At 39.7% G+C, this 26,696-nt stretch overlaps 1 protein-coding gene across 5 annotated transcripts in view; it reads right to left on the bottom strand.

Annotated features, from left to right (window-relative positions):
- Positions 1-4,170: 4,170 nt before the first annotated feature.
- The window catches only part of BBS2 (Bardet-Biedl syndrome 2), a 31,705-nt gene continuing 9,179 nt past the window's right edge, over positions 4,171-26,696 (bottom strand). The window contains exons 3-17 of one of the 5 annotated variants that reach the window (XM_067719833.1): positions 25,956-26,077; positions 25,409-25,471; positions 24,519-24,596; positions 21,081-21,185; positions 20,911-20,997; positions 18,101-18,236; positions 17,730-17,869; positions 16,662-16,806; positions 16,405-16,576; positions 15,577-15,640; positions 14,202-14,333; positions 13,505-13,642; positions 12,022-12,134; positions 5,377-5,525; positions 4,171-4,646 (exon numbers count right to left, since the gene is read on the bottom strand). In XM_067719833.1, coding sequence (XP_067575934.1) covers positions 4,540-4,646; positions 5,377-5,525; positions 12,022-12,134; positions 13,505-13,642; positions 14,202-14,333; positions 15,577-15,640; positions 16,405-16,576; positions 16,662-16,806; positions 17,730-17,869; positions 18,101-18,236; positions 20,911-20,997; positions 21,081-21,185; positions 24,519-24,596; positions 25,409-25,471; positions 25,956-26,077 — 1,751 coding nt within the window. In that variant the 3' untranslated portion in view covers positions 4,171-4,539. Of the gene's footprint in view, positions 4,647-5,376; positions 5,526-12,021; positions 12,135-13,504; positions 13,643-14,201; positions 14,334-15,576; positions 15,707-16,404; positions 16,577-16,661; positions 16,807-17,729; positions 17,870-18,100; positions 18,237-20,910; positions 20,998-21,080; positions 21,186-24,518; positions 24,597-25,408; positions 25,472-25,955; positions 26,078-26,696 lie in introns of all 5 variants that reach the window. The other 4 variants (XM_067719832.1, XM_067719835.1, XM_067719836.1 and 1 more) reach the window with 4 other exon arrangements.

Below are 26,696 nucleotides of genomic sequence, written 5' to 3'. Positions count from 1 at the left end.
AGGATTCTGGTGCCCAAGGGGAAAGAATCCCTGAGAGCCAGACTGTGGTGCTGCTGTTAGTTACATCATTTACAGTGGTACCTCTTAGACTGTGAAGGATGGTGTAACTCGCAGGTCAGTTTTCTCCACTGAAGGTACCCAGTGATGAAGAAGTTGCTTTTCCTCAGCATTTCATTCTTCATCTTGACTTTTAGGGCCTAGAGCCGATGTTGACAACTGTTAAGTAGCAACAGAGGAATTAAAACACGGGCATCCTTTTTATACTTCTTGCAGAGAAAAGCTATGCTATTCACCTGTACAATATGTCATCTCTTAATTCTTATAATTCCTTTTAATAAAGGAAGATTTTTTTTCCCAAATAGCTTTATATATTTTTTTTAGATTATCTATATAATACATGTTTGTTGTGAAGAACACAACATGTAAAAATATGAAGTAAAGGGCACCTGGAATCCCACCATACTGTGATAGCCACTGTGTGCTATGTGATACATCAACTTGGCTAGACTGAACTACATTTCCCAGGACTCCCTTCCCTCTGTTTCCAGTTAGGATGAGCCACACATCCTTGTGCGAGATATGGAGGGCCAGAATGAAGCAGTAGCCATTTTGTAGCTCACACACACTGTAGCTTACCTGCTGGCTCACCTTCTCAGTGTGATTCCACGTCTGCGCCTCCAACTGCTCCACCGTCCCTGGCTCTTCCTTCAGCTTCTCTGATGAAGGGTCTCCCCACACCATCAAGGTCAGAGGCAAGAACTGAGATTTTAATGTGTCCTTGTGGGCTCCAGCTCATGCCTCTGGGTTCCAGCTTGTTCCTGTTCTTCCCAACTCTACATCCTTTCTGACTGCCTGTCCCGTGGGCTTCAAGTTCCAGCCTCAGACTAGAAAACTGACAGACTACACTTTGCCACTTCCTACAATTGTGTAAGGTCAGGTCCCCATGACACATTCCCCTTATCATGTTAACCATTATGTAAATAAGAACATTTTCAGAAAGTTACTTTGAAAGCATATTAGTATTTCTGTTAAGCAAAGGAAAAATAAAGTATTTAAGGAAGAACCCTATAAATCTGATTTCAGTCCCTCACTTAAAGATGTAGAAAAATGAAACGAAACCTACGAGAGAAAGAGGCTGTTACGTTTTAAACCTGGCTTTTCTACAGCTCACTGACTGCCTCAAACTCCTCTGAATGTGGTGTTTCTTTCCCATAGAATACTGAAAAAAAAAATCAATGCTTGGGCTGCCTCTCCCAGACCAGCATTTCCTCAGCAAGTAAGTTTTGGCTGCGGTACCTCTTCAGTACCATTACATACTGGCCACTACTGCAACTGAATGAGAAAATCAAACCCTGTTAAAAGAGTCCTTGATAGAGAGAAATGATAGCGGCAGGCTCTCCAGCCTGCGTGAACTGGACATTCCTACAAAAACAGATAATTCCTTCTCTGACTGACAAAAAATCAGTCCACATAGCCAATTTTGAAAACTACTTGGAAATTGCCCATGTAGCTTCATGTCAGGAATAGTACATTTCTTTACCACACAAATAAAAAGATGACTCATGAGCTAGAGCATATAGTGTGGGCAGGGGTCGGATGGGGAAGAGGCAAAAATGCAAAACACCAGGCTGCAGTGGGTGTCTTACTGTACTTTAGTGTCAAAGTGAAACGAGATAATTTAGTTTTGTGATCACAGGACTCTGCACTGGCAGATTTATAACTGCTAATTATAAAATTTGAAATGTTAATAATGTTGAAAATCATTCTTGTAAAGTACTTCTAGGGTTGCTTAATAGTTGTAAAGTTCCTAGTTCTTTGATTTCTGAAGCCACTGACAGGCTTACTGAGGACAAACACTTCCATGGGGGGCAGCAGATGCTTCTCTATGCTCAAGGCACTGGCTTAGCACCATGGGGAGGACAAAGCTGATTAAGATGTAGCCCCTGCTCTCACTTAATCGGGGATTGAGATATATATAAACACAAAATGTAATAAGGGTTAAAGAATAGACACGGGAGAGGAAAGGTCTCCTGAGAGAGCATTTGAACTGAGCCTTGATGTAGTATTTGAACAGGCAGACATGGTGGGAAAGAATAAAGACCATACTCTCTCTAAAATATTGAATACCTGAATCTAGGGATAAGGGGGGTGACTTTATAAGGGATGCTTTAAAAATGACTAAAAAGCTTTCTCCCAGATACCAGAATCCTCAAGATCAGCTTTTAAATGAAGGCAGAGTGTTCACTTAAAGCTTCAACAAAATTCAGCAACAAAATAGAGCTTAAGCTGTAGCTTGTAGAAGGCACTCAGATTCTATCAGGACAGAAAAATACGGCAACAAAATAGAGAAGTAGCTGATAACCAAACAGTTGTTCTCTTCCCTAAGCTGAACATGACTTCTAAGAGGATAAAAAGGATGAATACTATGAACATTTTCATCTCATCTAGTCTTCACTCACTTGGGAGCAGTCTGAAATAGCAGAAAGGGCCATGACTACTTGGTTTCCAGCTTCTACACTGCGACTTAACCAAGCTGTAGGACCCTGTAGAAAACATTCTGCCTGTCTGAGCTCAGAGATACTAATACCAAGAGGATTAAATTAATGTGAAAATAACCTATTTGTAATCTGTAAGTCAGGGCTATAAAAAATAATCTTGCTGCAGGTCGACTCCTTCAAGCCTTATCCATGAATATTTTTAGGTATAAGAAGGAAGTTTTGGGGCTGAAGTACAACAGAATGACCTTTAATGAAATGATTCTTTAAGGGTCCCTAAAAATGAATAATGCCATACAATTTAAAACCAGCACCAACTAGAGATTTTAATCTCAAAGGGTGTAAGTTAGACTATGGCTAAAACAGAAAAAGACCCCACGGTGGGACTTGCGTCTTGCCAGTAGCTCTGTGGCTCTGGCAAGTAATTAATCCCTGCGCTTCAGTTTCTTCATCTCTGAAGCAGGTATAAAAGATTACTACTTTGGAGATTACTGAAGATAATATAGTATATGTGGATGTCTTTTGAGCTTACAGGTTGAAAATGCAAAACAAAGGTATTAGAGGGGCCTAACAGTCTCATAAAAATTAGGGCTCCTTAAAGCTCACATTTCAGAAATAGAAGAGGTAATCCTAAATGGCCAAACGGAGGAAACTATGAAGTTAACTTACCACAGAGGAAAGGCCTGTGTTCTGTATAGTCTCTTTGGGGTTTCATACAGGTCAGTATTCTGATGCAGAGAACAGATTCCTCACTAGACAATTTGAATAAAAGGATTACAGCCTGCCAGATAGTTCACAGAATTATTAAGGCTGTCGAATAAAAACCTGTAGGATGCAATTCCAGAATCTTTGCTCAAGTCTGTACTGCAGAACCAGGCTGCCAAAGCAGCTGCTCCTGCCAGATCAGGAAGCTGCTTGTGAAACCAGGAGGCACCCTTTATTGCATATATAAACATAGGACTGCCTCAGGCTGAGCCACTAAATCAGCTACCATTTACAGTTCCAGAACAGCATCACAGTGCTCCATTCAGGAGACCTCATGTGCAAAACCAGGAAGCTGCCACTCCAGCTTCAAGGTCCCCCAGTCATGCCAGCTTTTCTACTACCCAGAATCTATTTCTGCCACATCGGCAAGCCTCAGAGACAGAGTTTGGCTCCAGAACCACGCTACGTTTGCTATAATCCACACTGATCAAATACGTGCCCAATATCCCATTTATCTCAGTTCAAATTTCAAGTCTCATGTGATTGCATCTGAAATGCAAGCTGAATCAAACCTGGATCACCAGCTGAAAACGAATTGGAGAAACTTCTGTTTTAGCTTCCTGCTCTTCACCAGAAAGGGAAGTCACACTAGAAGAAAATTGGAACAGATATTCTGAGCGAAACCTCCATAATTGCTTTAGACTTCACTCTCACTTCTCCACATTCAGCTCTGAAAATTCCAAACGTTTTTTTGTTATACAGAGAATTATATATATGGCCCATCTTTGGACCAAAGTCTAGAACATTCCTACTGTAAATAAGTTCTTAATAAGTATATATTCAATAAAATGACGTGAGGTTTAAAAAAAGGGGCACAAATTGAATATCCATATTTTTGTTTTTCTCCACATAACACAAATGGTTTTATGCAATTCTGATGTGGTGATTTTACAAATCAGTAAACACATAGTGCAACACCTTTAAATTTTAATGAAAAAGTAGATAATCTACTTTAATTACAATTTCAAGAAAAAAGATGCATCTACACACTGACTTTACATATGTACAGAAAAACTGGACTTTGAAGCCCTAATGTTTCAAAAGTATTCATTTCCCTCCATACAAACGTAGTGTATTCTGCAACAGTACTACTGATTTTAAAAAAAAGAAAGTGAATACACTTTTCAGATGCAATGCTTTGTCTTTCATTTGTACAACTCACCAAGGTGGTTTTCGCTCTCAGCACCTTGGGTTCACCGGGATGTGATCCAAAGCAAACCAGCCTAGAAGTTTAAGGAGAAACCCCTTCTAGCAACCTAGTTACCTATTCTTTCCTCTCCTATGAAGAAGCTGTCCCCACCCGCATGATTCGGAACAGCGTGTTGATGTTGTTGCTTCGAATCGCATCCCGACAAGCAGTGATCACCTGGTTCTTTGGTTTTCCAACTGTAAGAGAAGAAACATCAAATCCATATGAGCCAAAAGATTATTAAAAGTGAAATTATGAATCAGAGGCTATCTATAAAAACAACATAAAACTAGGGTAGAAAAGAGTTATAGGTAAGTACAAATTTAACCAATTTATCTTACCATTCCCTAAAAAAGATACATACCCTTGTAAGGGACTTTATCACAAACACAAACCAAGCTTAGAAACTATCTCACACCTAGAAACCAAGAGTCAGTTTTAGAAATAATCTTTGCTAAGTGGATATGAGCTTTGATCCTTTTCTATAAAAGGAGGTCAAAGCACTGACCCAAAACAGCAGATTCCAAGTATAAATCTCTGGCTGATATTTCTGCTTCCTTTGGTTTATTCTGTTGTTCTTTTTGTAAATTTTAAGTTGGACACTTAACTCATTAATTTTCAGTCTTTTTTATTTTTTTCTAATAGGAGTATTTAAGGCTTTCCTCTTGAGTATATGTCACTAGGTTTTTCTTTAGAGGATGCAGCAAGATCTAAGAAAAGATGCTCAAAGTGTTCTTTCCCTCTGAAGTCTGCAGACTAAAGCCAAACAATAGGCTGACTGCAACTCAAGTGAACGGTGCTAACTTCAGTATGAAAGGCATCTTTATAGATACAAGCCCTGATACGAATTCTTGAAGCTACCACCATCTTCAATGGTTCTCACCCCAAAATTACAGACGAAATACAGTGCTACAAACAGAGACTTACCACGTAGACGACCTGCTCTTTGAATCGCTTGATTTACTGCTTTGAGGCTTCCCAACAGCTCTGTGTGATTGTTAGAGCGAATTTTATATCCATTGAGCAAGTCTTTATTAAGGTCATATAGTTCCATATAGCGATTCTTCATTGTTCTCCTGTGTACATCAAGAGAAATTTAACACCACTGTACCTCAGTATGGCAGGCTTAAATGAAAAGACCTGCAAACTTCTTAGACATTAAAAAAAGGAACAAACCAGATTTTTAGCTGTATTGTCATTAAAACAGGGTAACTGCTAAAGTCTGCTTTGAAAACATTGAGAATTTTCTATGAAATACTCTGCTTCTTCCAAATAAATGGAAGACAAGTGGCCTTCCTTGGTTATTGATCCATGGTTTGTTTGAACTTAGGAACCAAGAATTTTCATGCCCATGATATAAGGGGTGGGGAAAAGTGAGTAAGGTGATAGGCTATCTTCCAAGCTTCAGATTAATACTGACAGTTTCTTGTAAAGTTAAACATATACTTACTATACAACACAGCAATCACATTATGCCACATTTCACCCAAAAGAAATGAAAATATGTCTGCAAAAAACCTGTATGCAAACGTTTATAGCAGCTTTATTCTCAGTCACCAAAGTCTGGAAACAACCCAAATGTCAATTAATTGGTGAATGGATACACAAAGTATGGATATCCATACAATAGAATACTATTCAGCAATAATAAGGAATGAACTACTGATAACTTGCGACGATATGGATGAATCTCAAAGGCATTATGGTAAGTGAAAGAAGCCAGACCCAAAAGGCTATATATTTGTATGATTCCATTTATATGACATTTAGGAAAAGGTAAAACTATAGGAAGAGAAATTAGATCAGTGGCTGCCAGGGCCTGGAGGTTAGGAGAGGTACTTGATTCTGGTAGTATAAATTTCCCCAATTTTATTGAACTGTAAACCTAAAAAGGGTGAATTATCTACATGTATATTATAAATTATATATCACCTAACCTGGCTTTAAAAAATACAATGTATATTTGATAGTCTCTAAATGAAATATAAATAAATCAAGAAAAAAGGAATTTAGAGGTTGCTGGTCACCTCTCTCCAGTTTAGCACAGTCAAATGCCTAAAGCCAGCAACATCTCTTTCACTTAAAAAAAAAAAAAGCCAGAGAGAGAAAAAAAGGAGCTCTATAGATAAAGTTGGCAAAAAAAGCAAAAATCTTATATACCTCAGAGAAAACAACTGGAAGAAAATGAACTGGAAAGAGGTAAAACTATCTCAATTTACAAATAATACAGTGTATCTCTGGAAAAACTAAACTATAAGATAATTCAGTAAAGTAGTAGACTACAAAATCAACATAGAAAAATCAAGTGTTCATATAGACAAACAAAAAACCAGTTAGAAGATACAATGTGGAAGAGCGAGCCTATTTACAATTGCAAAAAGAAAATACCTACACCTAAACTTGACAAGTAATGTCTGATACCTACAAAACCATAAAACTCCTGAAACACATAAACATGCCTTGAACAAAATATAAAGACATACCACATTCTTAGTAAGACCGAACATCACTGTAACAATGTCAATTCTTCCTAAGTTAATAAATTTAATGTGATCCCAGTAAAACTACCTACTTTTTTCTGGAGCTAAAATAACTGATAAAGTTCACAGAACAAACAAGCATGAGTAGCCCGGAAAACCATGAAAAAGAAGAGCAAAAGGGTTGGGAGAGGGGCACCTAGCCATACCAGACATTAAAACACACAAAGCATTTTTAAGAAAAGAATCGCACTGTCAAATGAAGAGACAAGTCGGACGGATAGAGCAATATAGAAAATCCAGAAATAGACCCACTGCATATGGAAATACATTATATTATTATAAAGGCAGCATCTCAAATCAGTGGGAAAACAGGCTTTTAAAGTAGTATTACTGAAACAATGTGACAGTCACATAGAAAAAGATAAAACTGAATTTATAACTTACACTGAACACCAGGATAAACTCCAACTGTAACAGACTTAAATGTAAATATACAAAATACTAAAAGAGAATTTCTCTACAAATGGGAAGTAAGGAAACTTCTGTAACTAGAACTCAAAATGTAGAAGTACCAAGGAAAAGATGGATCAATCTGACTACATAAAAAATTTTAAAAGCTTTCATAAGCAAAACCAAAAATCTAAATAGGCTAAAGAAATAAACAATTTACAAGGAATTCCCTGGCGGTCCAGTGGTTAGGACTCCAAGCTTCCACTGCAGGGGGCACGGGTTGATCCTTGGTTGGGGAACTAAGATCCCTCATGCTGCCTGCTATGGCCAAAAAAAAAAGAAAGAATTTACACACCAAAAGAAACGCAAATAAGCCCTTAAAATAATGAAAAGATGCTCAATACTGCTCATAATAAATGAAAATTAAAACAACGAGACCATTTCTCACCCACTGAATTGGTAAGTATCCAAGAGTTTGCCAACATACTCCATTGACAAGACTAAGGGAAACAGGCACTCTCAGAGGAGAATGCAAAATGATTTGACAGCTATGGAGGGGAATTTGGCAAAATCTTGCAAAACTGTATACACATTTTATCATTTTCCCCAGCAATCCCATTTTAGAACTTTTCCCCAAAGATACCTGAGTAAAAATATGAAAAGATTTATGTAACGAAATTATTCACTGCAATATAATAGCAGAAGAGCAACCCAAATGTGGAGAACTAGCTGAATAAACATCCAGAGAATAGAGTACTGTGCAGCTGTAAAAACAAATGAGAAGTCTCTCTGTGTACTACTGTGGAATGAACTCCAAGATATATTTTTAAGTGTAAAAATTAAGGTGGAGGGCTTCCCTGGTGGCGCAGTGGTTGAGAGTCCGCCTGCCAATGCAGGGGACACGGGTTCGTGCCCCGGTCCGGGAAGATCCCACATGTCGCGGAGCGGCTGGGCCCGTGAGCCATGGCCGCTGAGCCTGCGCGTCTGGAGCCTGTGCACCACAACGGGAGAGGCCACAACAGTGAGAGGCCTGCGTACCAAAAAAAAAAAAAAAAAAAAACCAAGGTGGAGAAGAGTAATTTGCTATGATTTACTTACCATGTGAGGAGATGTGTGTATGTATATTTAAATTTTTGATTGGTTATTTATAGTGAAAGGGAGGAAACAGGATGGAGGTGACAGGAAAGAGAAGTTAGACTTTTCTGCACATGTTTTTTAGGGCCGACTTTGGACCCATATAAGGTTTTGTTTGTTTTGTGTGTTTTTTTTTGCGGTACGTGGGCCTCTCACTATTGTGGCCTCTCCCGTTGCGGAGCACAGGCTCCGGATGCGCAGGCTCAGCGGCCATGGCTTACAGGCCCAGCTGCTCCGCAGCATGTGGGATCTTCCTGGACTGGGGCACGAACCCGTGTCCCCTGCATCGGCAGGCGGGCTCTCAATCACGGCACCACCAGGGAAGCCCCCATATAAGGTTTTAATAAATATGTAATAAAATCAAACCAAAAAGGAAAAAATGTCAGTCCCCTAAGATTGACAGCAAAATGAACCAAATGAATCTAACTGTATATCACACTTGTAGTATGACCAAAAAAAGAGGAATTATTTCAAATGACTTTAAAATATAGTCATTTGACTAAAACTCCCTACTAGAACACACTCTAAAGACACAAAGAACTAGAAAAAAGTCTTACACCATTTTCGGCAGTCATATTGTTGACAGTAATGTTGGTACTATCCTTAAATGTTGTGTGTGTACCATAAGATAAAGCCAATAGTTATGTTGACAGTGGTTAGAGACATGATTTCCACTGTGAGAGAGAAGAGATACACCGTTAACATCAAAATTAAGAGCCTGTATTCATAAATTTGAATTGGAAATAGTATGAATTCATGATATATTTGCTCACTGAAAAAAATATATACATTACCTAGCTTTATCTGTGGAAAAGGTCTCAAATCAATATCCAACCCAGTAGCAATGAGCATCTCTAATGCTCAGACTGTGATCTCCATTTCCCACTATAAAGGACCAGGATTGAAGAAATAGCTGATTCCAGATTCAGAAGAGGATATATACCAGATAAGCCTAAAAAATCTTGTACAAGAAAACAAACTAATGAAACTAATAGGTCTGTCCAAAGGTATTGATAACTGCAGCCAACCTGAAAAGGCTTCTACTGGCCAAAGACAGGACAACTGAGCCACCATAAAGAATAACTGAAATGGCCTGAAGCACATTAAAAATGTTAATAGGATTTTAAAAATCTCATTGGTCAACTTAGAGATGCTAGGGAACCAACTCATTATTTTAAAGCTGAGAGTGTGTCATTCCAGTACAAACTGTACCTCAGGGAACCAAATAATTAATCCATGAGGGAATGTTACTCTTTATAGAAGTACTTCAGCCAATTTACAAAGAAAAAATAACAATTAAAATATCACTATTTTGCAAACCCCAGAAGAAATATTTCAGCAGTGATCATCAACAGCTGATAACATAATAAAAAGAGACAGCCAGACGTTACATGCATCCTCACAGAAGTACACAGCACCACTTATGAAGCATTCTTGCTAAAAAACTGAACCTGAATCTGATCAATCCTCTATATCTAACTACCATTTTCACAGAAATATAGGGGACAGAAGAATAATACTAAACATTACCACAGGATACAATCAACAAAATCCAAGGTGGGAAACTACAGAAGAAGGAGAGAGGAGAAAAAGTGAGCAAGCAAACGTATGGATTAAAAGAGATTTATCAACCAAATTCAATGCATGGTCTTTGGTCTTTGAATCTTGATTTGAACAAAACAAAACACCAAACACACACATACATTTGAGACAACTGCGGTAATTTTAAACACCGATTAGATATTTTGTGATATTAAGAAATTATTTTACATTTTTCTAAGTGTGATAATGGTATTGTGGTTATTGTTTTTTAAAGGTTCATTGAAATATCTGTGGCTAAAATTATATGATGTCTGGAATTTGCTTCAAAATAATACAGTACCTAGAAGAGGAAGAAGGTGAATGTGGAGATGAAACAAGATGAGCCCTTAGTTGATGACTACTGAAGCTAAGTAGCTGCTATAGAGGAAATCATTATATAATTCAATCTACTTTTGTGTTTGAAATCTTCAACAATATAACTTTCAGAAATCACTTACTTCTGAGCAAGACCATTTTAACTATCTGCTAATGATTCAGGCCTTTCAGAAAAAACAAGCAGCGCCTTAGGCGAACTCTTGCCTCTAAAATGCACACATAAACTTCACCTGTCATTGGTGAACTATTTTACTGAATCCACCTCAGTACATTTTATTGCCGAGATAAATTTTGCATCTTAGCAAGAAGCCAGACGTGCACAAATTTTTTAACTTTTTTTTTTTTTTTTTTTTTTGTGGTACGCAGGCCTCTCACTGTTGTGGCCTCTCCCATTGTGGAACACAGGCTCCGGACGCGCAGGCTCAGCGGCCATGGCTCACGGTCCCAGCCGCTCCGTGGCATGTGGGATCCTCCCGGACCGGGGCACGAACCCGTGTCCCCTGCATCGGCAGGCGGACTCTCAACCACTGCGCCACCAGGGAAGCCCCTGTTTTTAACTTTTTATTCTAAAATATAATACATATTCAGGGACTTCCCCAGTGATCCAGTGGTAAAGAATCTGCCTTCCAATGTAGGGGACATGGGTTTGATCCCTGGTCAGGTAACTAAGATGCCACATGCCACAGGGCAACTAAGCCCGCACACCACAACTACTGAACCCGTGCGTCTCAACTAGAGAGTCCGCATGCTGCAAACTACAGAGCCCACGTGCTCTGGAGCCCGCGCACCACAACTAGAGAGAAGCCCGAGCGCCACAATGAAAGATCCCGCATGCTTCAACGAAGATCCTGCGTGCCGCAACTAAGACCTGATGCAGCCAAAGTTTAAAAAAATTTAAAAATATATAAATAAATATATTTTAATACATTCAGAAAAACTCACAAAACAAATGCTTGTTAACTAGGTCAAGAAATAGGACATTGCCAACATTCAAGAAGCTTCCCAATGTGTTCTCTCTGAATAGAGTCCCCTCCTCCCCAAGGAGAATATACTATCTTAAATGATAATCTCTTCCCTGTATTTCTTTATATTTTTATCATCTATGTATGCTTCCCAAATGATATAGCTTAGTTATGTCTGTTTCCAAACTAAATAAATGAAAGCATTTTGTACATATTCTTTTGAGTCTTACTTGTTTCAATCTCCATTATGTTTGTAAGATTTGTCCATGTTGTTACATGTCATCCAGATATGTGCATTCTCATTGCATGTAGTATTCCACTGTACAGATATATAATTTATCAGTTATATTAGTATGGATTGTTTCCACTTTGGGGTTCGTATGAACGACGCCTTTATGAACATTCTTGAACTAATATCCTGGTTTATATGCACAAGTTTCTCGAGGTTATAAACCAGGAGAATTGCTGGGTCATAGGGTGTGCACAAGTTCAACTTTACTGATGATGCCAAGTTACCTTCCAAAGTCTCTGTACCTATTTACACTCCTACTAGTAGCATCTGAGAGATGTTACTCCATATCGCTGATGCTTTCAACCATGTACCTGTCCTAGCCATGGTAAATACTCACATGTCCCTCATCAGACGAGCATCCTCAGCTCGAACCAGCAAACTTCGGATCAGATTAGAATTATCAGCCATGTCAGCACTGAGCTTCTGATGCACTGAGTGATATTCATCCACCTGGAGACCATGAACAGCCAGGAATTAGAAAGACCTCACAGGGACTTCCCTGGCAGTCCAGTGACTAAGACTCTGAGCTTCCACTGCAGGAGCCATAGGTTTGAGCCCTGATCAGGGAACTAAGATCCCGCATGCCGCATGGTGGCCAAAAAAAAAAAAAACCAAAAAACCTCACAGGGCTTCCCTGGTGGTGCAGTGGTTGAGAGTTCACCTGCCGATGCAGGGGACACGGGTTCGTGCCCCGGTCTGGGAAGATCCCACATGCCGTGGAGCGGCCGGGCCCGTGAGCCATGGCCGCTGAGCTTGCGTGTCCGGAGGCTGTGCTCCGCAATGGGAGAGGCCACAACAGTGAGAGGCCCACGTATGGCCAAAAAAAAAAAAGCCTCACAAGCGTCTTGAAAGCTAGATAAATTGAAAAGACGCTATGTATTATATACCAAAGCCCTTTTATTTCTTTTTTATTTAATTAATTAATTAATTTTATTTTTGGCTGTGTTGGGTCTTCATTGCTGCACGCAGGCTTTCTCTAGTTGCGGCGAGCGGAGGCCACTCCTCGCTGCGGTGCATGGGCTTCTCATTGTGGTGGCTTCTCTTGCTGTGGAGCACGGGCTCTAAGCGGGCAGGCTTCAGTAGTTGTGGCACATGGGCTCAGTAGTTGTGGCTCGTGGCTCTAGAGCGCAGGCTCAGCAGTTGTGGCGCACGGGCTTAGTTGCTCCGCGGCATGTGGGATCTTCCCGGACCAGGGCTCGAACCCATGTCCCCTGCACTGGAAGGCGAATTCTTAACCACTGCGCCACCAGGGGAGCCCCGCCCTTTTCTTTCTGCCGTTCACTTGCCCCATCTTAACTATCTCCCGGGTTTCATCTCCTCCTGTGCTGCCCCCAACACTCAAAATGACATTCGATGTGAATCTTACCCACGTCTTAGCAGCGTGAGCCCAAGCAACACAAATATTAACATTTTAGAGATCTGGGGTAGGGATGTTGTTATAAGTGGGGACAAATCACAATCCTTTTCTTTTTTGATTTTGGGTTCTTGGAAAGCACTAAACCAAAAAGCAAAGTAGATACAACAGATAAGATGAAAGGCTAGCAAAGGAAAATGTTCATTTATTGTTTTTAAAGTGTCCCTCCAAACCAAACAGAAAGCAGCGTGCAAGAGCTAACCACTCACTTTTATAAAAGGTATCTTTTTAACTCATGAACTCTCCAATACTAGCTAAATTTTTATTTTAAGAATTTTCAAAAGTTCTTTAAAACATGACTATCATGTAACATATGTACATTTGTAGTAACACTAATTTAAAAGAAATATTTCAAACATTATTAGACCACAGTGTTCTCTCAAATGCACCCACCAGGTGCCCTCACCTTAACTAGCACCTTTCGTAATTCCTCGAAATAGACAGGGAAATCGGCTTCTACCTGAAGGTCCTCAATAGCAAAAAATGATGCCATCGACTGGATGATATCACCAGCCAAATCAATGTCATCAGTATTTATAGTGATCTATCCAGAGAAAAAAAGACAAGTTAGCATCCTTGGACATTAAAGACAAACTTGGCTGGAACTACCTGAAATTCCCCATATCTAGCACATTTATTGAACATAAATGTATATGTGGTGATAAATAAAGATAAGGTCTAGCCCTCAAGGAAATTACAAACCACATTAATTATTTCTAGCAGCAGGCAAAAAAAAAATCAATCCTCTTCCCTTATAAACTGAACAACAAGGTCATTCAGACAGGGAAAATGTTTTGTCCTCCTCTGTATTCCTAACCGTCCCAAATAAGGCAAGGAATGGGTGAAGGGAAGGGGGGAGAGAGGCAGAAAACCACTGTTCTAGATTATACGCCCGTGATAAGGCAAGGAATGGGTGAAGGGAAGGGGGGAGAGAGGCAGAAAACCACTGTTCTAGATTATACGCCCGTGTCAGAGATGATAACACTAACAGACTAGGCTGAAACACGTGGTTTTATGACCTTCAGATTGGTTTCACCTGCCTCACTTTACACTGAACGTTAAATGTTATGTGAGAAATCTGTGCCCGTGACAGTAAAAATTACCTCTCCACTAAGTTTTATTTTTATACACAGCTGGCCACCATTCCGTAAGGATGTGAAACACACTTGAAATGGAACATTCTGAATGTTAGTGTCCTCTGGTAACAGAAAGTTCTGGTTGAGCCACATAAAAACCTTAAAGATGAACAGGATGAAATGAATTTCCATTTTGAAAGTACAGTCATTATTAAGAGTTATCCTGCTTTCTAGTTTTACTCCTTGGAAAAACAAAACAAAACAAACAAACAAAAAACAAAGAATTGTACTTCACCCCCACCAAGAAAACACTATTCACACTCCTTTTCCCCACCCCATGCATGTTCTTAAGTAACGTTCATAATTATGTCTGGTCCCACAGCATGCGTAATTTTATAGCATGTTCTACTTAGACATAATCTTATATGCAATGTGGAAATGATTCAGGTATGAGGGTAATTCTGTTTACATGATAGCTCTTCTGTGGCTATATCCTGCTTAAAATCATTCCATTCCACTCTTTAAAAAATTTAAATGAAGTTTGCACACATACAGCACAAACACAGAGATACATCCACACTATAAGTAAATAATTAATTTTAATATAAATAATAATACTTTACAGTGGTTTGCAACACAGGTTCCACATAAGATCCACCTGTGAGGCCTTTTGGAAGGGGCCACCTGTAGAGTTTCCTGTTTCACAGGCCAGGAAGGGGCCTGAGAATCTATATGACTAAAAGCCTCACTGAGAATTCCAAAGTCCAGCCAATGTTAAAATCCACAGGTATTAGCCCTTTAAACTTTACAAAATGCTATTATTACCAATTATGTAATCCTCAGAGGCTCCCTTGTGAGGTAAGACTATCCTCACCTACAGATAAGAAAACTTGGGCTCAGACTGTTGAGGGGAATTCCATAAGATCGCTAAGAATTTACTAGTTAAGGTAGCACTTGAACCCCAAAAACGTTCCCGTTTCCAAGTCCCCACTCTCTTTCCATTCTGATGCACGCTCCTCTTGGAACACTAGATCCAACCACACTAAGACTATAAGAAAGAGAGGAATTGAAAACTGGGGAGAATTCACCTGTGACTAAGGATTGCTTAGGTAATAAATTATTAATAATTATTAATTATTACTAATAAATTATTCGAAATAAATATTTCTGAATTGATTATCAAAAATAAATATTTTTGAATAATTTTTCAAAATGGGAGAAGATATTTTAGCAACATTTTTGGTACAGGTTATAAACAATCCAACTCCAGGCTACATAACCCTTTCATGTCATATTTACTGCTACCAAATAACACATTCATGTAATTTCCCCCTTTCTACAAAAGAACATCCAAAGGATTCTAAAGTGCAAAAGTGTTGAAAGAGAAAAGCCAGATACTCACCCTCTGTGCCCGTTCTGCGATGATAAAGTTGACATAACTGAGCGGCTCACTGGCAGAGTCCGGGCTGGTCAGCGCATACATGGAGAAACGGGGGAGTTGTCTTGTCAACTCAAACACATGAAACTGGGTGCTGTGGCCAACCAATGGAACACAAGAGAACTGTTTATGTAGAATTTATTTCAAAGGGCAAGGCCCAGAAAATAAATGTAACGTCACTACCAGGTCATCAAGCTGACATTTAAGGGTTTCAATAAAGAAACTCCCCCTGCCCAAAAAAGACTTGAGGGTTAAAGTCCCATATGTAATGGTGTTTGGGGTTTAGTGACATCGTGAGTCTGTGGCCAAAAAGTTCATTCATAAGATGTTACGGAAAACCCCGAACGAACTTTTTGGCCAACACAATACACGCCTGCACCAAGGGTTTAAAACACTCTAAAAGGAACGTGACAAGGTTTTTATCTTCCAAAAATCTAGTGGTTTTCTTTCACTAGCTGAGGTTACATATGACTCTCATGTAAAGGTGCAACCTAACCTTGTAGTCTTAGTGGCCAAAACTAACTCATCCTTTAAATGTATTTTTGGAACTTTTGTGAATATGAGATCACCTGACTAAAACCAGAAATAACCATCTTAAACTTATATACTCGTTATTTTTTTTTTGAAAGATTTCAAATTAGAGAAATAAGAGGTCACAGGAAACCCTGCCTGGGTGGGAAGAACCATTAAACGGCTTCTCCGGCCCCACAGAATCCATGACATAATGGGAAATCTACACATTTTGCTCTCGAACTGCTCTCTGGAAATGAACTGTGACTTGCAAAGGGTCACCTGCTCCTGTAGCCCACGAAGGTTTTCAAGTGCAGATCCACAGGGACATCTTTGGGAGGTGTAATTGGGATGCGGATGGAGCTGGAAAGGTTGTGAATGCTGGGATGCACCACGTGGCTTTCGCCTAGAAAAATTCCCTCTGCAAAAATCAATACTGCTCGGATGATGGTGTCTGCAGGGAAGAGAGAAGACAGCAGTCCAAGAACCACTCCAAGATGGCACAGGTGCCAACACACCAGCTCCAAGTAACGACTTACCATTAGAAGTGGAAATGCACAACTCTGCATGGGCAGCCTGCGCCTCGCTCCCCAGATTGACGGAGAGGGCAGTGTGGAGCTTGGTGTTGGCCGGGATGATGCCCCGATGCCCATCAGCCTCATTCAGTGGACTGCTCAGTTCGGCCTGCAAAACGCCCCACCCACTTCCAGCTCAGTCACCGGAACAGTGAACTCATGTTAATTTTAAATAACATGGCTATTTAGCTTCAGAAGACAGATCCCCCATCATCTTATTCACCTGATTCTTTAGACTTCAGAGGACTCACCTCATTAGTGCTCTCACCCTAACCTGGCTTTTTCTCTGAAGGAAAATACTCTCATCCCTTCCTGTGGTTAGGGTCCAGTGTCCCCCAGCATGTCTTTTACATTTGTCTGCATTTCTTTTAGTAACTAAAGAAATTCACTTAGTATAGCAAATACAAATACAGTTATGCATCATGGGACGAATTAAAATCCTACTCCCCAGCTCATCCTCCAGCCAGTTTGGTACATACATGTACATATACACACATGCGCGCGCACGCGTGCACACACGCACGCGTGCACACACACGCACGCACACACAGAGCTTCTGCAGTTGTCAATTTTTATGTTATTTGTTGTTGAAAAAGATAAGTTACTCTATACATATTGTTCTCGCTTCCTTTCATTCAGTAATACCACAGATACCCTTCCATATCAGTCCCCATATATATACTTCATTCTTTTGGGCTGCTTAATATTCCCCAGCCCACAGTCCCTACTACTGATCAAAAGTTAAGTTGCTTCCAACTGTTCCCTGCTACAAATAGTGCTGCAGTAAATGTCTCTGAACACTCATGCAAATATTTCCATAGTTTAGCTGCCCAGCAGTGGAATTTCTAGGTTAAAGGATACACACCCTCTTCATTCTGACACTAGCAAAAAGGCAAACCATCTGGGCTTCCACCAGCGGGGAGGGGGAGCCCACACCGTGGCAGACGCTGAAACTCTTCTTTCACAGCTGCCAATCCTCCTGGTCATTCTCAACTTCTCAGACTCCCATGGGCCCTCCACATTAGGACCTACCTTGGCATTGTCCTCATAGTTACGGAGCTCCAGCAACAGGTTCTGCTTTTTCTGACTCAGCTCTCGGATCAGGTCCTGCTCTACGCTGGTGTCCATGAGGTTCCCTCTCATCTCCGCCGTGTCTGGCAGGTAGCCCCTGACTGACAAGAGGAAACAACACTCACCAGACTGAGGGATAAGCCCAGGTACAGCCAGGTCTACTTTTAAGTCATCAATTACCTGTTCTTAAAAGCTAAGTTTTCATTTCCCCAACTTAGGTGAACTTATTAGGATGAAAGGATATCAACACAAACACTTTATAGTGGAATTTCCCGGTATTCGGACCCAAATCAAAATCTGACTTTTCAAGGATTTTTCCTGTCCCGATTTACTTTCCCCATCCACCGAGCAGCAGATTAACTGTATGTGGCCATCCATCCGGTAATCTCCCTCCACCACACCAGCAACTGCAGAAGAAAAGTTGTCCTTAAAGATGACCTCCCCAGTTCGGTCACTTCGAGCATCGACCTAAAAATAAAACAAGAACTTGAAAAATAGCTTATGCTACAGTTTTTTTAAAATAACACAAAATTTTAAAGTTGAATCAGCTTTAAAGTCAGCTATGGTCTAGAAGTTTTCCAGAGTATTCCATGGGGCCCTGTGGCTTCTCAGGACGTACCTACGACCATCAGGGCCAAGGGGCCGCAATCAGCTGTTTTCTTTTTCTTATTAAGTAAAAGCTGTTTTACATACTGGCCTGCACGTAGTACTTCCTTTGAAGAAGTGGGTTGCCTGAGAGGCAGTACATTCAGAATATACAGGACAGTGCAAAAGTCCAAACTGCGTGGGTCTGAATTCCAGCTTTGCCACTGGGGGCTTTTTTTGCCTGTGGGATCTTGGACAAGTCTCTTAACCATTCTGTGCTTGGCCTCCTCATCTGGAGGTCAATAACTGATTGATCTGGAGATCAATAATAAGAACATGAGGAAAATAACTGTATCCACACCTCAGAGGTGTAATGAGGCCTAAAGGAATTAACACGTGGGAAGCACTCAGAACAGGGCCTGGCACATAGAGGCATACAAGACATGTTAGCTCTATATACAAATTTTATCTTTACTATATGTAAATGTATACAATATAGTTATAGCTAAAGTTTGAAAAATGCCAACCTAGCCCAATCTTCCACCATATAACCTTTTGTAATAGCCCTGTTTAAGAGTCCCTCTTCCGGGACTTGTCTGGTGGTCTCAATGCAGGGGGCCCGGGTTCGATCCCTGGTCAGGGAACTAAGATCCCACATGCCGCAACTAAGAGCCCGCATGCTGCAACTAAGATCTGGTGCAGCCAAATAAATAAATAAATATTTTTTAAAAAAAGAGTCCCTCTCCCACATACACTACTGAGACACCTCAGAGAGCCCTACTATCCTCTGAGTCTCCTCTTCCCAAGGGAGGCAAATAACCAACCCATCAGAAACAAAAGCATCTCAGAACGACAATGAAGGATAACCACTTAAAATGATGACTTTGTTCTAAGCAAGAACATATGCATTATATTAATAAAAGCCTAGCTACAGAAAATCTAATAGGGCAAGCATCTCAGTGACCACTATTTCTGTCTTTTCATAAACATCCTTCTGGGCAAAACTTTGCAATGAAAAACACTAATTTTAGGTCATAGCTTACTACTAGTTCCTACCCCATGTCTGAAGAATACCATGCTCTTAATAACAACATCAGTTAAGGCTGAAAATTATGGATGCTAAAGCCTGTAAGGTAATGAATGGCCCGTATTAACCAAAGCTCTTCGCACGGTAACAGAACGCTCGAACTCAGATTGAACTGAACTTGCTTCTTTCTCACTACTCCATGGCCTTCAGCATTGCATTTCCACAATATTTAGCAAACAAGAGGGTTCATTTGCTAACTAAGAAACAGGACTACGAATTTATATTTCTGTGGATTTTCTATTCTTTTGCTTTATCCAACATGAAGGTTTTGCCTTGGAAGAGAAGATGAGCCTCCAACTCAACAAATGACCTACTAAAGAAAAAGTCAGTTGACTAGTCGCAGTTAATTTAGTAATTTTGTACCTATATTCACCTGTTGGATCTGTATATTTTCCTTTCAATGCTATTTCTGTTAAGTGCAGATATCAACTTTTCTACTTATATAGTGAAGTGTATAGTTTTCTTATCTTTTTTATGCCCTACAACAGATTATATAATAGAAATTTCTTAAAATTTTGAAAGCATTTAACAAGAAAAACATCTAGGTCCAGAGTCAGATCTGAAGGTTACTTTTGATAACTTCTCAAGTCAAGTAGTTTCTAATTCTCGAATCAACCATAATAATTTATATGCCTCCAGAACAGGGTCCCCTTTATGGATTTTCCAGTTTCTTAATAAGCAACTACATGGTTTTCTTTTATCATTTTTAACATCCACTACCAAAGACAAAACCAAGTGGAGAAGTAGCAACCAACGTAACAGTTTTTTAGAATCTGTTTTTCACACAACACCAAAGGAAGGTTACAAGGCACTGGCCAAAAGTAAAGAAAAATCAAAGAAGATAGAATTAGCTGATCTCCTCCAGGCAATGGGCACTGACAGATGAAAGAGCTAGGGCAAATGGTATCCATGGAGATCTGACAGCTACTGAAGCAGTTGCTAACAAGATAATCCTGACTTGCCAAAAGACTGTAGAAAATTCTGATTTGAAGTTAAAAAAGGAGAGAAGCAAAAAAATTCTATTTTGAAGTTCTAGCTCAGAAAACAATATGCTAACATAATTCTTCCCATTAATTCTGTTTTTAGTCAGACTTGAAGATTTACTAGAAAAGAGCTATACACAGTTCACTATTAGCTTATTAAAAATCCTTTTTTTTTTTTTTTAACGTGCTTATGCTTAGGATCAACCTGATTAAATTGATTCTTATTCCTTCAAGGAAGAGATTTAGAAAGAACCTTCCTAGAGATTTTCCCCCAAATAGCGCTTATGAGACGGAAAGGACACTCACTCACTCTGCAGTGTTGATAACTAGAGCAAGAATAAAAATACATGGGAAGATTATAAAGTTACATTTGAAAGCACAGCCAAGGAACTCAAGTTTATATTCTCGTGTTACTGCTGAGTCATACAGCCAATGTATCTCAGACAATTATTACTTTAAATCATACTTGAACTCTGTTTAAACTTACCTTCCCATTGGACCAACCGGTTATCAGTTCACACACTCCATCAGAATTAAGGTCAAAAGCATGAATGCTCATGGCATGGTTTTTGGACTGAAAAGGAATTTCAACAATTAGTACATAAGTCTCTCAATAAGTATAAAATCCCTGAATCTCAGAGGCTTAATCATACTAACTTTAATTCTCCAGTATCGGGCTGTTTTGTCATAAACTCCAACTGTGCCATTGGAAAGGGCATAACCAAATCGACTGCCATACATGGGACAAAGAGAGGTGATTATCTGCAAAAAATAATGATAAACACACAGTTCATTAAGGCTCAATTTAGTGCAAAGTGTGGCTTTATAAAACTGCATGCCTTGGGGGCTTCCCTGGTGGCGCAGTGGTTGAGAGTCCGCCTGCCGATGCTGGGGACACGGGTTCGTGCCCCGGTCCGGGAAGATCCCACATGCCGCGGAGCGGCTGGGCCCGTGAGCCATGGCCGCTGAGCCTGTGTGTCCCGAGCCTGTGCTCCGCAACGGGAGAGGCCACAACAGTGAGAGGCCCCGCATACCGAAAACAAAAACAAAAACAAAAACTGTATGCCTTGCTATAAGTATGTTAAAATTAGATTTAAATGCACTTCCAAACCATTAGAGGGGAATGCATTCCCCTTCTCTATGAGCCGTGTCATCTATTTCAGAGTTGGATAATCAGAATTAAATAAACTCACAAAATTTACTGTTTTAGACTGAGCATATGTAGCAAGTTTCAACAAATTAGTATTTTTTAAATAATAAAATTAAGGAATTAAGGAGGGAATAAGCCACGTACACAAGATCTGGAATATGTACAATAGACGTTATACACACTAACTCAAAATGTTTTAATTATTCCAGTTTCCTTAACTTATGATACCCTACAGTCTAAATTTTAAAAGGACTTGTAAAATCCACAATTAAACATCTTTTAAGTGTATACTTTTCTATGACATAATTTATTGTTTGCTAGAGATGAAAGACATTTTTTAGAAGAAAACATAATCCTTTGAAAAGCAAAAACCCAGCACGTGGATTTCGGTACGTATCTAACAATATATATAATGTATATGTTATACTGAAATATTTATAGAATTATTAGAGGATTTAACATACTTAAGAGGATAAAATTTTAGATACTGAAAAAAATTATCCTTAAAAGTTAAAACCAAAGTTTAATGACATCTATGATCCTGCAGATCTACTTCCTAATTCTGACACTAATACAAGAGATATAAAGAAATAAATTGTGTAAAGCAGAGAATAGTTATGTAATTTCTTCTACACCTACAGCTTTTCTACAAAACCACCCACTTCACTTAACTGAATACAAAGTGCTGGGTAGGACTCCAGAATTATTTAGCTCAAGGCATTCTTTTGGCAGTGCTGTTTAACTGCCAAATAAATTATAATTTTGCTGATGTGTGAAAAGACATTTGAACTAGGAGCAAAATCAAACCAAGAGGACAGGAAAACAGCCCTGAAATGCACAATCTTATGAAGTCCACATTTTCGTAAATTTAGCCCCAGTTTCCCTCGGTCCCTTAGTCCTTCATTAGCTCACTAGTTTCTTCTTTTGCGGACTAGAGGATCAAGAGGCACCTCAAATCCCTTGCTCTATTTCATATTCTTCTGTCCTTTTCCAGGATTTAGGAAAGAGGTGTTTCAAAGAATGCACTCCCCTCACATCTAGTATTGACAATAAACAGATATCCAACAACACCTCAATGATTCCCTAAAAGAGAAAAGATTTACTACAAAAATTTTTTTAAACAAAAAAATTTTTTTTAATTTATTCATTTATTTTTGCCCGCGTTGGGTACTCATTGCTGCTCGCAGGTTTCTCTAGTTGCGGCGAGCGGGGGCTACTCTTCGTTGCGGTGCACAGGCTTCTCGTTGCGGTGGCTTCTCTTGTTGCGGAGCACGGACTCTAGGCACACGGGCTTCAGTAGTTTTGGCACGTGGGCTCAGTAGTTGTGGCTTGTGGCTCTAGAGCGCAGGCTCAGCAGTTGTGGCGCACGGGCTTAGTTGCTCCGCGGCATGTAGGATCTTCCCGGACCAGGGCTCGAACCCGTGTCCCCTGCATTGGCAGGCGGATTCTTATCCACTGCGCCACCAGGGAAGTCCCAATTTACTACAAATTTGAATGAAAGGGAAATGGTAATGCAGGACACAGCACCTACAGGCCAGTGATTCTCAAGTTGTTTTTTTAACAGGGTGGTGGCAACCCCCTTCAAGAATCTAATGAAAGCTAAGGATCTTCTCTCTAGAAAAGCACACATTAAACACATACACATAAACAAAACCGCCCCCATATGGACACACATCTTCAGACTGTTGCTTTTGGCACTCACTTCTCCCCTTCATTTTCCTCCACCCAAAGCAACTAGTTTACAACCATGATAACTAAGACTGCATAAAAAGTATAGTAAGTCGAAGTAAAAATCTATAATAAAGGTAAACCAGTTAAAACTGATTGATAACACTTTTATATATCAATATGCAGGTTTTGCTTTGTGGTCTCCCTTCTGTAGTCAGGGAAATAGAAGCCTGACGTCCCTAGACAGCTTTGTAAGTGGCGAGAAGCGAGGATGAGTAACCAAGGTGAGTTCTGAGGTGCCCTCAGAACTTGGTGCCCTCAAGCTTTTCTGATACAGATTCCCAAGCACCACCTGATTCAATTTTGCACAGTCCCATCATTTTGATCTCCAAGACTTCCTTCTGTTTTTTTTTTTCTGTCCATTTACAATGGTCACAGCCATTGCTCCTTTATCCCTTTCTCCTTCCTTAATTCAGAATATCCTAATTCTTTTTTCTGTTTCCATCTTGCCCAATCCTAGAAAACCAGCAGCAAATAAATATCCTAAGAATACCAAAACTACAAAGGATGAGAGTAATCTTCACTGTTTTAAAAAAAAAAAAAACTCTTTAAGAAACATCTCAGGTTCAATTACATGAGTAATTCTAATCACAAAGAAACTAGTCAAGTTCTCTAACATCTGATTTCTAAGTTTACCTATAGAAATGTGCCTAAGAAGTACTTAATTTGAATTAAGAGAAAAAGTATAAAAATCTCATTTACACACTTTATTCAATATTCAACCCCATTTAAGACACATGAGGAGGAGGAGGCACAAAGCTTCAAATCCTGACCATATGCCACTTAACAGCCATGAGCTTGTGAGAGAAACTTAACAGGGAAACTTAACATGTTCCCTCATCTGTAAAATGAGAACTAATAATACCTTCATAACAGGGTTGTTGTAGGATGAGTAAGTTCAGTGCCTGGCATATTTCAGGTGCACAATAAATGGTTGCTATTATTATCAGTAGCATGTATTAGCTCATTAAAAGAAATACCTTTATGTGCTCAATAATTTTTCTCTATTTAATCAGTCTTTTCAAGATATATCTTGATAAATGATATTTAAAATGCTTCTTTCTCTGTATTGCACAACTCTGTTTAATCCCCAGAGTTTTTACCCTAAAACTGTCTGGGCTGTGAGAAGATGTCCCAGCACTCTCCTTTAATGTTACATTTGACTATGCTAATCTGTCAAGGTTATCATAATTCTGATACCTTCTTACACTTCTTACCTCTGTTTCTGTCATTTCTGCCACAATCTCATCTTCTTTAAAAACTCGGATATCAAAATCCTCAGATCCAACAAGAAGCTAAAAGGAAAAAAATCATACATATTTAGCTCAGCGAGTGAACACAGCAAAATTTCCAAAACTAAAACAAAAAAATCGCATGATACTTCGTATGTTCCTACAGCCACCCAGGAGTTCCAACTTCCCAGCAATGTGATGCTCAGAAAGGCTCCTTCCATTGAGAAGGTTAAGATTCAGTCAGTGAAGAAAAAGTGGTTACTATAGATCCTCCCATGTGGGCTGCACCTCCTACCCAGAACAAGTTCTTTCACCAGGCACCTGAAAATGTGCTTGGTTTGGTGTCTGTCTGCCTGCAGGTGGAAGCCTTGTTTAAAAGCCAGAGCCCAGTATCCGTGGACAAGTGGAGGGTAAGTCAATGCCCAACACAGTACTTCACGGGCTGCTCAAGAAGTTAATTTCTAGAGAAACCATTAGAATAGTTTAAAAAGGCTAAGAGCCAATCTCTAAAACTTTCAGATTCCTGAAAAAGTTGGCTAAAACTGAGAACTAGGTACAATTTAAAAGCATTGGAATCAAGTTATAAGACTGTGAATGTGACTGCGATCCCATCAAATGTTCTGCCTTCTCTCCCTGTCAGGTGTCTTTGAAACATCGTGGTCTTGATCTCTGTATTAGACAAACACAAGTAAATTATTGTTGAAAAGAGAGGAGAAAGATGAATGAGGCCAGTTAGCTCATCATTTAGGCAACAGAGCACCAAAATCCCCTGTGAGAAGCTAACAGCTCTCTCAACACTAATGTCACCGTCATGGGAAAATGTCTGTACTCAGCTGAGAAGTATACACAAGTGAAGTATCTCCTCCCGCACATACCTCTTTCTTCCCATCACCATCAAAGTCACACAAGGCCAAGGAATGAACATTATCTCCAGTAACCTGAAAATAGAACCAAAATCATTACTATACCATCTTTTTTCACTTAATCCCAAACACAGGAGCTACATGAAAGAGAGGATGATACAAACCACTAATTTAAAACTCTAATTACTCATGTCCTTTTTTTTTTTTTTTTTTGTGGTATGCGGGTCTCTCACTGTTGTGGCCTCTCCCGCTGCGGAGCACAGGCTCCGGACGCGCAGGCTCAGCGGCCATGGCTCACGGGCCCAGCTACTCCACGGCATAGGGGATCTTCCCGGACCGGGGCACGAACCCATGTCCCCTGCATCGGCAGGCGGACTCTCAACCACTGCGCCACCAGGGAAGCCCTCATATCCTTTTTTAAAATGTACAGAATTATAAACATTGTTCTATTTTGTTTCTATTATTCATTACAGTTAGTGGTAAAAAACAAACAAGACATAAAGAATATTAAAAGTAAAAATGTTTAAGAGTACTAAAGAGAGTATTTCGTTCTTCATACCGTCCAAAAGAGATCATTTCCTTCATGATCGAAACCCTGCAGAGCACAATTTCCACCAATAATTGCAAGAGGAGAGGAAATGTCTCCCAATGTCCCCAGCACAATTGCATTGGCCCCATCTGCTACCTAAGAAGGGAAAAAAGACAGAAACTCTCAAACACAATGCTGCACGGGCACACTGGAGATAACATATGTCCCTTTTATTTAGATACTCAGAGTCGTCTGTCATCATTTCTGAGAAGCCACATGGTCTCCTGAGAGGCAGGCCAGGGCTGTCCACTGAGGACCGCGTCTGTGGCTTATGCGTGCTCATGCAAGGATGAGCACAGACCCAGGATAAACTCAGGCCCTTGGTCTCTCACACTAACCTGCTACGATAACCTACTACAAAATCCCAGGCTCTCTTGGACCACCAGGTTCTAAAGGCCAAATTCCCCAGAGAATCAAGACTTATGCCTTTAAACACCCAAACTTTTGTAACCTATTTTAACTATTTTAGATGGAAATCTTTTTAATACTTATTAATCAGTTCTCTTACTACTGCTCTTTTTAATTGTAAAGTAAATTGTAAAGTACTAAAAACTACAAACACCTATAGACCCACCATCCAGAAATAATAAGTGTCTTGACTTCTTGAATAAAGTACATAAGCACAATTTAATTTATTTTTGGAAGATTCGAGGACATCTTTGTAAACACTGTTTATTGTATAGGAAAATAGTCCTTACTTACATAATCTTT

This window comes from Pseudorca crassidens, chromosome 20, assembly GCF_039906515.1.
Source record: "Pseudorca crassidens isolate mPseCra1 chromosome 20, mPseCra1.hap1, whole genome shotgun sequence".
In the NCBI taxonomy this organism is placed as follows: domain Eukaryota; kingdom Metazoa; phylum Chordata; class Mammalia; order Artiodactyla; family Delphinidae; genus Pseudorca; species Pseudorca crassidens.
This window is presented reverse-complemented; position numbering and strand designations above follow the sequence as displayed.